General features: G+C 37.7%; 1 protein-coding gene across 13 annotated transcripts in view; it reads right to left on the reverse strand.

Moving 5' to 3' along the window:
* SYTL5 (synaptotagmin like 5) overlaps positions 1–16,861 on the reverse strand; it is a 226,331-nt gene that overhangs the window by 119,584 nt on the left and 89,886 nt on the right. For all 13 annotated transcript variants that reach the window (XM_087966843.1, XM_087966844.1, XM_087966840.1 and 10 more), the window contains exon 2: positions 6,787–7,156. In XM_087966843.1, the coding sequence (XP_087822969.1) occupies positions 6,787–6,905 (119 nt within the window). In that variant the 5' untranslated portion in view covers positions 6,906–7,156. The remainder of the gene's footprint in view (positions 1–6,786; positions 7,157–16,861) is intronic.

The raw sequence follows: 16,861 nt of genomic DNA on the forward strand, positions 1-16,861 counted from the left end.
CCCTTCCAGGCCAGTCCTAGATTGCTGTGCTGCTTCAAAGAGTCTTCTGAACACAGGATTTGTGTCCTTCCTTCCTCTCCTTTTTTTCCTCTCTCCCTCCCTCCCTCAATGTATTTATCTATCCATCCATATATCTCATTCACTTTCTTCTCTCTCCCTCTTCCTCTCTTTCCCTTTCTCCCTCTCTCCCCTTCTTCCTCTTTCCCTCTTTTTCTTTTTCCCTCTTTTCCCCTTCTCTCTCCCCCTTTCTTTTCCCTCTCTCTCCCTTTCCTTTTCCATCTCTCCCTCTCTCTCTCGTTTTCCCTCTTTCTCTCTCTCTTCCCCCTCTCCCCCTTTCTCTTCCCCTTTCTCTCTCCCCTCTCCTCTTCCTCTTTCCCTTTCTCTCTCTTTCCCTCTTTCCCCCTATCTCTCTCCCCCTCCCCCTTTTCCTCTCTTTCCCTCTCTCATTTCCTTTTTCTCTCTTCCCCTCCCTTTTCCTCTCTCTCTGTCTCTCTGTCTCTCCTTCCCCCATATCTCTCTGTATGTGTCTCTCTCTGCCCCTCTCCCTATCTTCCCCTCTCTCCCCCCACTCTGTCTGTGTGTGTTTGTGTTTCTCTCTCTCTTTCTCTCTCTCCTCCACTCTTGGCACAGAAAAGTCAGTGGGAGCAGCAGTTGAGGTGGTTGGTCACCCATCCCAGGGCTCACACTCACCATACCTGCAGCGGGTGGGGGATGCAGCAGCAGCGAGGTGGCAATGGCGATTCTGGAGGCATCAGGGCTTCCGGGACCAGTTCATCCATCCCCTGCCATCCATGCGGCCGCACACATGGTGTATCGGGGCTTCCAGGCTCTGCTCCCCGCAGCCACCGCCAGCTGTCCCAGACTTGATTGGCGCATTGCTGACACGAGCCTCTTCACGTGTTCTTTCCTGCTGCTGTTTTTGGGAGAGCAAAAGTTTCCAAAACAGTGGGAAGCTTCCGAATTCCCCCCCCCATCAGATACGGCTCATGGGCAAGCAGAGAGAAGCAGGATACAACCTGGCTTGTTTCTCTGCCTGTCCTGGAGCCGTTTCTAATGGGAGGGGGGACTTGGAAGCTTTCTGCTGTACTGGAAAACTCTTGCCTTCCATCAACAGCAGCAGGAAGGAACATGTGGAGGCTCATGGAGGCTCGAGTCAGGTTAGTGGCTGCTTCTATTCTATCACCTACTGCCTATCACCTGCTGCTGCTTTTGGGAGAGCAAAAGTTTCCCAAAACAGCGGAAAGCTTCTGAATCCCCCCCCCATCGGAAACTGTTCCTGGGCAAGCAGAGAGAAGCAGGATTCAACCTGGCTTGCTTCTCTGCTTGCCCTGGAGCCATTTCTAATGGGAGGGGTGAACTTGGAAGCTTTCCGCTGTGCAGCAGCAGGTGAGAGAAGCAGCCGCTGACCTGGCCAGATCCTATACAAGCTTCTCCACATTTTCCTCAGCAGAAGGCAAGTGGTAGGGGAAAGGCGACCGGCAGCGGCAGCAAAAGGCAAGTGGGAGGGGGAAGGCGACTGGCGGTGGTGGCAAAAGGCAAGTGAGGGGGAAGGTGACCGACAGTGGCAGCAAAAGGCAAGTGGGGGGAAGGTGACTGGCAGTGGCGGCAAAAGGCAAGTGGGGGGAAGGCAACCGGTGGTGGCAACAAAAGGCAAGTGGGAGGGGGACGGCAACTGGGGCTCACCCAGGGAGATCAGTAAAGGCAGGGCCGCAGCAGAAGGCAGGCAGCAATGGCTGGCCTGGTAGGCACGCAAGAGCAGGCAGCAGTGTTGTGCATGCGTGCAATGTCGCACATGCGTGATAAGAACTGACAGGCAGGCAGCGGAGAAGCGAGCGGAGAAGTAGGCAGAGAGGGGCGGGACCAGCCAGAGACCCGATTTACTGGTTCTCCAAACTACCGGGAACTGTAACAACCAGTTCTATAGAACCAGGCCAAACCGGTAGAATACCACCCCTGGTCTTGACCTAATTGACCATTTTTTGATGTTTGTTATTTTGATTGATATATTAGGGATTTTGTTTTCTTTCTTTTTCCTCAGGGTGCCTGCCCAATTCAATGTGTTTTTGTGCACTGGTTTCTACCAGGCTTCTATTCCCTTTTCCCTGAATTGATTCTTCTACGCATTTGGTTCCTAATCCTGTTGGTCAAAACTTCTTTTTTTGGTGATGCTGAAAGGGCATCTTTTATTTTCCCTTTAGCATTAAAGGGGGATTATGAGGGGCAATTAACATGGGTTTTGTTATTTGTTAACTAACAGAATTACCTTGTATTTTAATTTGATTTATTTTCTCTTTTTAAAAATTATGTTCAGATTAATTAGCTTTTAACATTCCTAAACTGATAAACAAGCTGGAGACTAGCTCCAGATAAGAAAAGTTTGTTAGCACAACCTGAGGTCTGGTTTATCTCTTTTGTGAACTCTAAACAACCTTTTTCTTTACAATTACAACCCTTCTGACGTCGGACCTCATATTAAATAAATATGTGTGGTATTATGGGATACAAATCTGTAACATATTTGACTACCATGTAACTGGTTTTCTATGCAAAGGGAAAATTACCTTTATTCTGTCCAATGAACTTTCCTCTTGCATTTTCTTTGTTGTGTTAACTATAAAAAGGAGGGAAACATGGGGCTCAAAGTTCTCTCTCCCTTTTACAAAGAGAACCCCACTTTATCAGGATACCCTAATAAACTGCTTTTAAATGATCTTCTGACTCAGTTGCTTATTGGGAAGATAAGATAAGATAAGAGCCAGATTTGGCTTTCACATGGAGAATAAAAACTGTGTTTGTTGAAAAGTTTAATTAATAGAATTTTAAAAAGTAAAAATCTAAGAACATAGGTAAATTTTCAGGGTGCCCAATTATGCACTTTGCCTTCTTTCCTTTGAAATCAGTGGATCTGATACTTAAGAGAGAGACATTTTCATTTATTTAAGCTAATATTGTAGTTTAATATAAAATTGCTTGGACTACAAAAGACAATTTTAATTCAAATATTATGAACAACGTACATATGATGCAAATAATGCATTTTACAGCTGTATTAATCCAATAAATCTGGTATAATTACAGTATCAATATACTACTGTAGGAAGTTAGTGCCCACCCCTCTCCTAGAATAATGAAATATCCTAGGAAATATTAAAAGGCAGAATATTTCCACTAAAAGAGAAGTAGAAACTCAGAGAGGCAGGAACTCACCCCCACCTTTGCTAATGGGGCCACTAAGGCCTGGGCCAGAGTATTCTACATAACGAAGGCCTCTACCCATCTTACCACCTGGCCTGGGAAGATTGCATCAGCCAGCACTCAGGTGAAGCCATGTGGTCCAGACAAAGCCTACAAAGTTAGCTAAGACAACCTGCCCCTGGGAGTCAGACAGCCAATGGGATACATTTCTTACACAGGAACAGGAATCACTAAGGTGGGGCCCAACAGAGGGTATAAAACTAAGGGTCTCTCAGCATCTTGCCCCTTCTTTTCCTTCACCTAATATCTTGAGGCATGTGATCATCCTTTTCCCTTTGGAGATCCAAGCCTTTCCATCATTAAACCACCTTTCCAAACAGCCTCCATGTTTTCAGTGTCTTTTTCCCCACTTGAAACTGAACCCAGAAGGAAATTTATCCAACACTACTACCATTTGCAAGAAAGACATTAACCTATATACTGTATGTATCTCCTACCCTAGGCTAGGAATATAACCAATTATTTTCACTACTTTATAACATATTCAAGGTGCATATAGTACGTATATCTTGTTAGGACTGGCTTAACCAACTTTAGAAACACATGTCAAATCCAGCAGTTCAAACTTGATGGCCTCAAATCCTACAACTCCCAGAATATCAAACTAGGAAACATGAAAACTTTAGTCTCCATTTTACTGTAGACATCAAATTGAAGAAAACCAAGCCAAACTAAAGATTTCACTGCATGTAATAATGATGAAAACAGGGTATCATAAAAATTCCTTTTATCTTTAGACATGAAATTCAAATATTCAAATATTATATTCAATTTCTTTCTGAATTTTCATATGATCCTTTAGTATAACATAAGGCATTTTATGGAATTACAATAGAAAAAAATTAACAATTGCTAAGAATGGCAACACTCAGATTTAAACAATAAAATAGCAGTTAAAAACAGAAACCCAAATTCTGAACAGTTTTATATAAGTAACCTATACAGAGAGTTTTGCAAAGAGAATACTATACCAGAAAGTCTGTAGAGATTCTCTGTCATCCAGGTCATGGTTGTCCCAAAGGTGCTTTTTCAGGAGGAAACTGGACTTTCTTGTTCATTCATTGAACACCCTTTGAATGGTGTGAGAATAGGAATGGATTTCCTGAGAAAAAAATTATAGACTACAGGAACCAGGAGCACTATTAGGGTACACAGATAAACCTCCAAGTACTTCAACTATCAACTCCCCATTGCCTCTTCGACATCAGCTGGCGCCGCCGTGCGATGGCCGCCATCTTTAGCGCACAAATGACCAGCACGAGGCTGCGCATGTGAGCTGCACCAGACGCTTAAAAAGATGGCGGCGCCAGCACCAAATCCTCCGCGGACCACCCTGCTCCCAGCTGTCTGCAAGGAATATAATCCTTCCATTCCCCACTATCCTGTCAGAGCTGAAGAAGCTTCTTGGACGAGAAGTGAAACATCTTCAAAGAAAAACCAAGAAAGTCCAATTGCTTCCTGAAAAAGCAGCTTTGGGACTATACCAGAATTTTTTTCTTTTTTGGGGATTTACAAAAGAAGCTTGTTAAACTTTTTAGGATTTCTGTATGATGAAATAAAGAAGAAATGAAGAGAAATCAAATTCTACAACAGTATTTGAAGGAACTAAAGATTAAGACTTAGAAGTAAAAGGAAGAAATATAAATTTGATTTATTTGATCAAGGTTAAAACAAGATACATATAACCTTTGGCAACGTTTTAAAGACTATTCTGCTGACATTAAAACTGAAAATATGTCATGGATTTGTTTTAAGGTTTTACTATTACAATCAAAATTCTTAAAATATATATAGGTACACCCAACAACCCTGAAGACTCCTCTGTTACTGGAGAATCACTGCCTGCATTCTGCTCTACTTGTTCAATCTTCTCTTTGTCACTGACTCTTGTCTTTGTAGAAAGCAAAGTGCATCTAAGCTCAGAGACCTACATGAACTAACAGCTAATAAAGAACAACCAGTAAACTTCTTAGATACACAATGATCTTTAGGATTTGAGTGATATTTCTTAACTTAACATTTAACATAGCTTAACATTTCTCCCTCTATGGAGGCTGTTATGTGTGAAAATTACATATTGTGAGTTACACCTGAGAAAATGAAGAATGGAAGGGAATCCATGTTTATCCGATATTTGAATATGTGTGAGATACTGGGTTATCCTGACCCAGCAGAACTTGTTAATGATCCATTGTGTTACAAAAATATTAAGATGGACATACCAGGAAGACAAGGCCATGAGAATGAGGTAGTTTATCAGAGATGGTGGTTTGGGTGGAGCTAGAATGGAAATTTACCAAGGAAAGCTCCTAAAATCACTGAACAGGAATAACAGGAAGAATTATGTAATTCTCTCTATGTGATATCCTATAAAAAGCAATAACCATTTTGGGTGTGGTGTCTTCATCTCCTAATGTTAGGATGATGAGGTCCTATCCTGATATTTGCAAATTTTCTGAATAAAGCTTTTTATGGTTCTTTGGTTGTTGAGTCTATTTTTTGGCATTCTTATTTCCTCTTCTATGCTCTGCAAAAGATTTGATTTTTAGCCAATTTTCTATTCTTATCTATCTTGCTTAGGGCCAGGATAAACAGAAGTACAAGTATTGTACAAAAATTTAATAATAGTACATAGTTTGAATACTAACCATTTTTTTTTTTGAATTGTCAACATCAGTTTCACTCATGTCTTACTAATGCTTATTGTGCACCAGCAGCTTCATTTGTGCCATTTGGGTTTTAGACTGAAGCACACTATTTAAACTTAACACACTATTTGTGTTAAAGGAAGGCAAGTGCAAAATTCTTTTCTTACTATGTACAAAAAAAGAAAAAGTGCCAAGATAAGTTAATAGCCTAAACTGTTTTTAAATGTACATATAAATTAACTACTGTGCTTTCTATAAAACATTTAAGAATAAAGAAATAAGGTAGCCCAAACAATAGATTAATAATTAATATGAAATGCATTTCCTGAGATAGATAGTGGGAAATACAATACACAATATTAGTTAGAATTAACAATAAAAGAATTGTAAAAGAACCTGTGAACATAAGCATATTACTATATATCAGCAAAACCAGAAGATATAACCATAGTTCATTCAATAATTTCAACAGAATATGAAAGGTTTGTGCTACAGTACTGTATAATTAGTGTGTGTGTGTGTGTGTGTGTGTGTGTGTGTGTAACATCGTTCTAAAATAATGTTAGTACTATGCACACCAATTACTTTGGACAACGTATCGATTTCTGTGAAACCATGCAGGACTCTATTGTGCCATGTGCACATATGTTTTATATCAACAATTTGTAATTAGTCTCCAGTTATCACAAATAATAATCTTTTTAAAAAGTTTATTTTTCTAAAGGATTAATCAGACTGTTGGAGGCCAAAGCTGTGCACATGAAAAAGGAGCAAAACAGAACATTTATAACTATTGCTACTAACATTGATAACAGTCACACATTTCCAAACCAAGTTTTAATATTTGGTATTTTAAATAGTATAGATACTTTTTAAAGATTACCTGATTCGTTTATCTTCCATTTTTTTCAAGTATTCATCTCTTTTTAATACTCCCAATATTGTTTCTTTTTCATGCTCTAATAAAAATGATAGATTGATGATTTCTGCATTATTAGACATGTTCCTTCAATTATTATATTCTTTAATATATGTGTTTTCTGGTGACAATAAGTTGCAGAGTTTAAGACCACTGGAAACATCCAAGTGCTAGAGTTTCTTGTCAGGAGCTAATTAATATGTTTCAGATCAAGATATTTTGGTAATTTTAGTGATTTGAATGTTCACTGGAACTTTTGCTTGAATTCCTGAACATGCTGTAAACTTATTTCATAGATTATCCTTAAGTTAATAATTGCCCTGCGTCGTTTTACCTGAAATAAAAACAACAAAATTAAAATTAAATATGCATTTATTTGTTTCTTAAATGATTTAATGTTTCAGTAATTTCAAGATAATAACAAATGCTCATCTGTTTATACAACTGGAATATTTAATTAATAGAAATAACAATTGAACTTGAAGGATAATTAAAAATAATAGCAATGACATTCAAAATTAAACAGACACCATTCATAACTCACACTGCCCCTTCCTCAAAAGCAATTTCCAGCTTAATGACTAAAGTTCTGTTAAATACATTTTTTTCTTGCTGAAAACATTGCATAAAAAGAACTATCCTGAATCTAACCATGCCTGAGAGCGACCAACAAGAAAATTTCCCTTGACTTCCGGCTGACATTGCGGCAGGATTGCTCATGGAGAACGGATGTCAGATCCATGTATCTGCCACTCTTCAATGGAAGAAGGGGGGAGTTGGTACAAGTAATCCTTTTTATGTAACCTGAATATCTTAAGTCTTGTATTGAATCTGTATAACTTGCACATAATATACAACTGGAGACTGGAGCCAAGATGCCACAAAAAGTAAAAGCTGTCATTGATTGGGAGCCGCCCCATACTCTTGCTATCTTGGAGAGATAGCAAGAGGCCATAAAAATTCCAGTTCCAAAAGAAACTTCTTGGGAAACTTTTCTCAACTACGTTCCCAGAAAGGGGGGGGGGGAATTAATATGTTGCTGCTTTATATTGACGAAATCTGCATCTGAATAAGGGGAGGGGTTCTAACTCTCTTTATCCATGCTGCATACCTGGAGGCACATTAGACCCTGCTTTGACTAGTACCTGGATAACTTCCATTTCAATAAAGAATTCCTTTTGAAATATCCAGCTTTCAGAAGTTCATTCTTATCGTTTGAAGGGGAGAGAGTCTGGACCTCACAGCAGAGCATTTATCGATAAAAATCTAAAAAGGGGTTTCATTGAACCTACCCGACCAAAAATAGCAGCCCCAGTATTATTTCATGAAAAGAAAGATGGCTCTCTACGCCTCTGTGTGGATTTTCGTACCCTGAACACCATATTCGTGGAGAATATGTACCCATTCCCCCTCATGAAGGACATGCTAGCTCATCTCTCTAAAGGAATTTTTTTTTCTAAGTTAGATCTACAAGAGGCATACTACCGCATCAGAATAAGGGAGGGGAATGAGTAGAAGACTGTGTTTAACACCCCACTGAGATGCTACCAATTTAAAGTGCTCCCTTTCGGATTACAAGGAGCACCTGCCATATTTATACAACTAATTAATGAGGTTCTCCATGAATTTTTGTACAAAGGGGTTCTAGTTTATCTCAATGACATTTTAATCTATACTGAAACAAATGAAGACCACATAAAGTTACTCCGAGCAGTTCTCACAAAACTCCAAAAGGCCAAACTATATGCAAAACTCTCTAAATGTGAGTTCCATCAAAAAAAAAAAATTGACTACCTGGGATATAGAATATCCCACAAGGGAATAGAGATGGACCCACAAAAAGTAAAAGCTGTCATTGATTGGGAGCCGCCCCATACTCGCAAACAACTGCAAAGCTTTTTGGGTTTTGCAAACTTTTACTTTCAGTTCATTCCAGCTTTTCGCCCTCCCCATCACAAGCTTGTTAAAAATGAAAGGGGGAAGAAGCTGAAGCCAAGGCAACCCCTTACCTGGACGATGGAATGCCAAGCGGCATTCGAAAAACTTAAATAGCTATTCTCAACAGAACCAATCCTGAAACACCCAGACGCTGAACAACCATTTGTCATCCAAGCAGATGCTAGCGATGTAGCATCCATATATCTGCCATTCTTCAAAGGAAGAAGGGGGGGAGTTGGTACAAGTAATCCTTTTTTATGTAATCTGAATATCTTAAGTCTTGTACTAAATCTGTATAACTTGCACATGATATACAACTGGGGGCTGGAGCCCAGATGCCTGGAAACTTGTCACCTCTTGGAGAGATAGCAAGAGGAGAAAGGGCCATAAGAATTCCAGCTCCGAATTGTTCCGGTTTGTCGGCTTCGGAGGCGGTGGGGTTTCGCGATCTCTGCGATCCCGCCACGCTAGCCGCGCTTGGTTCCTCCGACCCAGACAGGTCCGGAGGATAAGGTTGCCCCGTAGAGGCAACCGAAGATAGGGAGGATCCGGACAAGGGGTTGGGGTATTCGCAGACCCCTTCCCCACCCGGCACAACCTCCTTTTCTCAAGTCGGTCCAGCGGCGGTCAGCAATGGCCGCCACAAAGAAGTCAGCAACCGGATAAGATCGTGCTGGAGGAAGAAGGAGAAATTTTTGAAGCTAAAGTTATTTTGGCTGAACTGGGATTAGAGGATATATTTAACACCCTGAAATCTGAGATTTGGTTTTTTGTTTGAAAGATACTTTGTTTCCAGAAGAGATTGGCAAGCGGTGAGTGAAAGTGTTTCAAGTGAAAGTTTACTCTCCTTCCACATGGAATTAACGAATGAATGCTGAAAATACTACTATTCTATAAAAGGTAAAAATCTAAAGCTTCTGGTTATAAATGGGAAGGGAGAGGACAAAAGGAAAATTTATACTAAGATTCTGTTGAAGGAGATGCCTGGAAGTTTTTAGAGATTGGAAGTTACTGCAATAAGAACTTAAAATACAGACTGGCTTTCTTTTTCTCCCTTTGCAACTGATTTTAACCCAGGAAGAAGGGAAGAACTTTGTGCTTTGTTTGGATTGTTTGGTGACTTTGGGACTTGCTTTAAGCTTGGAAATATCTTTGGCTGTTTTAAGAAAAAGAAGAGGATTTACAATGATTTTATCTGCTGATGAACTGAGAGAGGAATATGGCAAAATAAAGAAAGATGATGCGGGCAAATTTTTTGCTTTTTAGAAATGGCGCTTGCTACTTATCAGCAAATACAACAATTGATGGAAGAAGATGAAGAAGAAGAAGCCATCTTTAATGAACCCATAGAGGTGCTTAAGAAAGAAAGAAGAAAGAAAGGGGGGAAAAGGATATAAGACTTAAAAATATTTAAGAAAGAAGAAAATAAGATGCAAAATCAATATGAGGTTAGAAAGCAAAAGGGAAGAGAAATACAACAGAGAGGGGAAGTTAAGGGGGTAAAAAGACCAGATGGGATAAGACAGGGAGGAAGAAGGGGGAAAAAGGCCACGAGGGCATTAAACAAGATGTGAAAAAGAAATGGTTTTTAGGGATAAAGGGTAATATAATTTGGTTTTAAAAGGATTCTGCAAGGTACATATGATAGTATTGTAGTATTTGTATTAAAAATAAAAAATTATAACTTTATAAGATCTGAGTAAAGACTAAAATATTAAAAGTTTAATAATGGTAGAATTTAAGATTTAATAAAATAAGGTTTAAAATATTTAGTTTAAATGTAGAGCTTAATTGATTATTGCGTGGATGTTAGTATGAATATATTATTGTGATACTTGCTTTTGAAATAGATAATTGAAATGTTATGAGATTTAATGTTTGATGATATATTTAATTATGTTATGGATTCACTATTTTTTTCTTTTTTCTTTTGTAAGTAGTATGTACTAAGCAGAATCAAATAGGGAATTTGGAGTTACCTTAAATGTTAATTTAGAGGTGCAATGGAAAGGCATCATACTTTGATTTGTGATTTCAGGAGAAATTTTTTTATTTTACTATGGGGAATGAAATATATAGATAATTGGAAAATAATGGACAAAGGATAGAAATATAATGATTTAAATTAAGTTAATAAACAAAATAGAATTAAGAAGAGAGGAAAGCGGGAGAAGCTACAAAGAAATTACAGAATGGTAATTAAGATAGGTAATGGCATATAAGATGAATATGAATTTAATTGAAGTCCATACAAAGAGTGGTAATCCGGGGCCAAGCTACTTTTTTGAAAAATAAGTTTTACTTTATGTGTTTTGTGTGTTTCTGTTTATGTGAGAGCTGGTAAAACCTTGGAGGAAAGCGGGAGGAGAATAATTGTAAACAAGACAGAGGGAAATATGAATATGATGATTAAATTTAATGAGAAGAAATATTAAAATCACATTGTATAAAATATTGTATTATCTGCCTTGTAAAAATTCACAAGGGAAAGAGGTTTAATGTGTATAAGGTTTATATTTTGTTTGTCTTTAAAAGCTAATAAAAACTTGTTTTTTTAAAAAAAAAAAAGAATTCCAGCTCCGAAAGAAACTTCCTGGGAAATTTTTCTCAACTATGTTCCCAGAAAAGGGGGGGAAATTAACATGTTGCTTCTTTATATTGACGAAATCCACATCAGACTAAGAGGAGAGGTTCTAACTCTCTTTATCTATGCTGCATACCCGGAGGCACATTAGACTCTGCTTTGACTAGTACCTGGATAACTTCCGTTTCAATAAAGAATTCCTTTTGAAATATCCAGTTCATTCTTATCGTTTGAAGGGGAGAGAGTCTGGTCCTCACAGCAGGTTTTCATGCTCCTGTGCCGAGTTCTGGTGGGCTCCAAAAGAAGTCAAAGCCACCCTGTAGGGCGGCAAAAGCAAAGAGGAGTGTCCTGTGAGGTCTAGAGAGTTGCAACTCCCTTGCTTGACCCAGGGTTTTCTTTTCTCTCTCAGCCACAACGAGAAGAGGCAGCTAAAGATGGCTGCCATGAAACTGGGACAGCCAAGGAACAGCTAAGACTAGTGTTGGAGCGGAGTTAGTGAACAATGTTTGGAGCTGGTGAGAGGATTCCTTTTTACTCAAAGCCTAACCCCAAAAGGAAAAATCCAGGACAATGACTTTCTCAGAACTACTTGTTAAAGTGGTGAGTGAACATTTTGAAAAAAATACTAGATTGGAAAGAAAAGACCAAGGGAAGAAAAAACCTTTTAAAAATACAGAAAATTGGATTTTTAAATTGAGAAGGCGTTGTTTTGGGAAGGCATTTTAAAATGCTGGAGCTATTTACTTTAAAAGTTAACCCTGTTTTAATGAATTGAATTAAAATCAAATTGGATTGAAACTGGTTGCTTTCATAATAACATTGAAATTTTAGCTGAGAGTGCCACCTGCTGATGAAAGGAAATACAGCATATATTTACAAGTTTGGCAAGAATTTTGATATGGAATAAACAATATTTATCTGGAGGACTGTGAAGATATTTACTGAGTTATATGAATGTACCCTATGACTACCAGAGATTTAAATGTAAGAACAAGGAAATGTCTAATTAAAGTGACCCCTGAATGTCATGATACATAATTGAATTCATAAAGGGGATTTAAAGAGATTCTGAACAACTTTCTGGACTACTTAAAGGGAACTGAAGGATTAACTATGGGACATAAGGAATTATGATCAGTGTATTTTTTGAAGAGCCATTTTATCTTGAATATATGGTTCCTGGACTACTGGATAAGAGCGGGACCTATTAAAAGATGCTCCATCAGGGGGAAGTGAGTGGAATTTTGGATACTTTGATATATCAAAGTATAAAGGACATTACAATAAGAAACCACAAGGAGATTAAGAAAATAATGCATGGCATAGAGGGAAAGCTGGAAAATATAATACAAGAGACAATGAGTAAAGATCAAGACACCCAGGAAAGGAAGGAGCCAACAGAAAGAATGGAGGAAAAAATAGAACAGATGAACCAGCAAATAAAAGAAGAAGGAGACAACAATAAAACAGACTAACAAAATAAAACAAGGGCAAAATACTTTAAGAGATTTAAAAAGAGACCTGGAGATGCAGGAGGATATTTTTGAAAGGGGAGACAGGGACATGGGTAGATACTTTGAAAGCTAGACAGTGGAAGAGGGTAGAGATGGGAGAAATATTTGTATTGAATAGTCAGGATGTGGATGCAGACAGAAACAAAGATCTGAGAGAGGAATATGGGAGGCAACTCAAAAAATGAATAAGAACTAAAATAATGCACGCAAGAGATGATGGTTAGAAAGGAAATGTCTTTTAATATAAGGGCAGCATGATTAAAAGCTAGAATAGAGATAGAAATAAGAAAATGGGGAAATATTAGTATATACACTTTTATATAATAAAATAAAATCAATATGGTGGGAAAATTAGAGATTGAATGGTGTTATCATGTATGTTTAAATAATATTGGAATAATATATTGAAATAATTAAATAATGAAATAGCATAACTTAACATAAATATGTGTATTAATATTAGAACTACATTAGCTTGATGAATGTAATGAATATGATTAATATTACTATTATTTTTGTATTAAAATGAAAGTGAATAAGAATTAAAATATTGGGACTTCCAGGATGGTGATGTCACGGTGGTATGGACATAGGAGTGGAGCTCTGCTCTGAATGTCCGAATTTGCATGCTTGGAAGCTTGAAGAGGTGACAAAGGATATTGAGAGGTCTGTGATATAGAGGGGAAGGTCTGAGGGCAGCGGGGGGGGGGTCGTGATCACCTGCTGCAGTAAGCGGAAACACCTTGAAAACTGGCATGGAAGAGATTGGTCTTATGGCCAGGTCCAGAGGCATAACAGCCTGAACAAATGGAGAAAGAAGTGAAAGAGGGAATCAGTATGTTGTGGTGGTGAAAATTGACAAAGAGAGGTACTGAAATCTCAGAAATTTAACATCCTATAAATTGGTGAACAAGTGAGTCTCCGGGGAAGGAAGAATTGACGATTCAATGGTGGGAGCGGAAGATAAAGAACAAGCTATTAACTTTGTTATTGACGGTCAGAGAGGAAGGCGTGACTGGAGTTGAAAGACCAGAGTGGGTATCAGCTAGAATATAACAAAAAACTGACTATTTAGCACTTGAATTGGATAACTGTTTTCTTTTGTGTGCTGTGAACGAGGTTTGGAGGGAGATTTCTAAAGACTATTTTAGAGTGATAGAGAAGAAGAAAGAAGCAAGAAAGACAGGAGACCAGAATAGTGACTGTGCAGTGACTGTGCAGAATAGAAAGAAGACATTTTGACTGAAGGAGATCTAACTGTGAATCTATAGAGAATATTAAATATCTTAATTATTCTTAAATAGTAGACATAAATATATCAAATAAGAAGGTAAAAGGTATTGTAATTGATGGTATAATTAATTAATTAACCAATTAACTATAACTAAGAAGAGAGATATATCTGTATTATTTTATATTTATTCTTCTTTTTCTTTTTTTCTCTGCTTTATGAATTTGAAGCTCTCCATAACTAATGAGATTGTATATTGGATATTGACAAGGTGTAACTGACAAACATTATTATTTAATATTTAAGATTATAAATTGTTGGATTGTGTCAATACTGAGAAAATTTGATATTAGTATTAGTATTAATTATTAATTATAGATAATAACAATTAATTAATAATAGATTAATATTTTTACAATATTTATTAATAACAATTTATTAACTACAAATTACAATATATGTTAGAATATATCTATTTATTGTATTACTAAATTTATTATATCTACTTTATTAAGTTATATAATTAACCAGTTATCTATTATCATTTAGAAGTGTATAGAGGGTATTACAATATAGAAATATCTTACAGGAGAATAGAATTTATACTACATGCTATTTGTGAATACTAGACAATAGTTATAAGACAAGTGTCCAGAAAAGTTAGAGATATATGGTATTTTGGAGCCAGCTATATACAATTTTGAAGATGACATCCACAACAACAATCATTAAGACAGGAAAGAAGACAACATCAATGGTGGCTTCCCCTTCTGGACAAAGGTCGACAGAGAATATGTTAAGAAGTGAGAAATCAGGATCCACTTCAAATTTACAGAATGTAAAGACAACTTTGAACATGCTCCAAGAAATGATGATGAAGACACAGAAATCGATATCAAGAAGCTATGAAGAAATAAAAAGCAAAATGGGAGAGGTGAAAGGAAATATACGTAAATTAGATGACAAGATAGGAAATATACAGGAAGTGATGATGATCAGGAATGAACAGAAAATAAAAATGGTGGAAGCTAGGACAGATCAAATTGAAAAGAAGCTTGAAACAACAGAACAAACCCTACTGATGGTAAACAGAAATCTTGAAGAGGCAATATAGTGCATCTCAAAATGGAAAAATAAGCATTCTTCTTGAGATTTCAAAATGTAATGGAAAGTAAAGAAGAGGATCTTCCTAACCTCATGGCAGAATTGCTGGTAAAGGTGCTACAGAAAACCAAACAAGAATTGAAGAACGATATGGATATATAGAATACCAATTATGCACGGAGACACAAACTACCACAGGAGGTACATGTAAGATTTACAAGAAAAACAACTAGAGATGAAGTATATCTAAGAACAAGAGATGAGCCGTTAACTTACAAAGGAAAAGAAATAGTGACATTAAAACAGGTTCTCAGAAGGGTAAGAGAGCAAAGAAGAAATTATAACATTCTTTCATCACAACTAATTAAAAATAGAATACTATTTAGGTGGCTGTTACCAGAAGGAATGCTCATTTCATGGCAAGAAAAAAAATTCCTTATTGATACACTCGACAAAGCACAGGAATTTTATGATCATTATTTAGTATCTGATGAAGAACAGGACAGTAGAGAAGACTTAGAGAGCAAAAGCCAAGAGGAACAACAACAGGAAGAAAAAGAATGTGATCAGGAAGTGAAAGAAAGGGTGGAAATGGATCATCAAGAAGAAGAAAGGATAAGGATGAGATCGCAAAGATAAGCAAGGGTAAAGAGAAGAATAAAAACTCTATATAAAAAACAATATGGAACAGGAAATTAATTTGATATCAATTAACACAAATGGACTGAACTCTGGTTAAAAGAAGAAAAATGTTAGCAAGACTGCAAAAGCAGAATATGGACATTACTTGTTTACAAGAGGTGCACATTAAAAAACAATATAGAAACATTTTTAAATCACCTAAGCTAGGATGTGATGATCCAGGGTGGGATACAAAATAAACACAGTCACAAAAAACAGGTGAAGCCCCTTTTATTCCTTCACTTTGCTTCCAAGCTCCAAATATCCTTGACTGGAGACAAAAACAAAGCAGTTACAAGAAGGAGGAAATGCCATTTAAATTATAAAGAGTAAAAAACAACACAAACCAGGCAAGATAAGGGCTGGAAGACGTCCACAGATATCGGAACACACACTGGGAAGGACGCCAAACTCAGAGAGGAAAAAAAAACTAGAGATGTTTCGAACTTCCGGTTTGTCGGCTTCGGCAGCGGCAGGGATTCGCGATCCTGCGCGATCCCTGTTGTGCTAGCCGTCTTGGTGCCTCCAATCCGGACGGGTATGGAGGCTAAGGTTGCCCGTAGAGGCAGCCGAAGATAGGAGGGATCCGGACAGGGGTTGGGGTTTTCGCAGACCCCTTCCCCACCCGGCTTAACCCTCTTTTCTCAAGGCGGTGGAGCGGCGGTCAGCAATGGCCGCCACAAAGAAGCTGACAGCTGGATAAGATCATGCTGGAGGAAGAAGGAGAAAGTTCTGAAGCGAAAGTTTTTTGGCTGAACTGGGACTATAAGATACAAGTAATATCCTGAAAATCCTGATTTTTTGAAAGATACTTTGTTTCCAGAAGAGATTTACAAGCGGCGAGTGAAAGTGCTTAAAGAGAAAGTTTACTCTCCTTCCACATGGATTTAACAAATGGATATTGAAAATCCTGCTATTTTACAGAAGGTAAAAATTTAAAGCTTTCTGTTATAAGTGGGAAGGGAGAGGACAAAAGGAAAGTTTTTA

Source organism: Notechis scutatus, chromosome 5, assembly GCF_049901735.1.
Source record: "Notechis scutatus isolate UNSWTSFEM ecotype Mainland chromosome 5, rNotScu1.2, whole genome shotgun sequence".
NCBI classification, from domain to species: Eukaryota; Metazoa; Chordata; class Lepidosauria; order Squamata; family Elapidae; genus Notechis; species Notechis scutatus.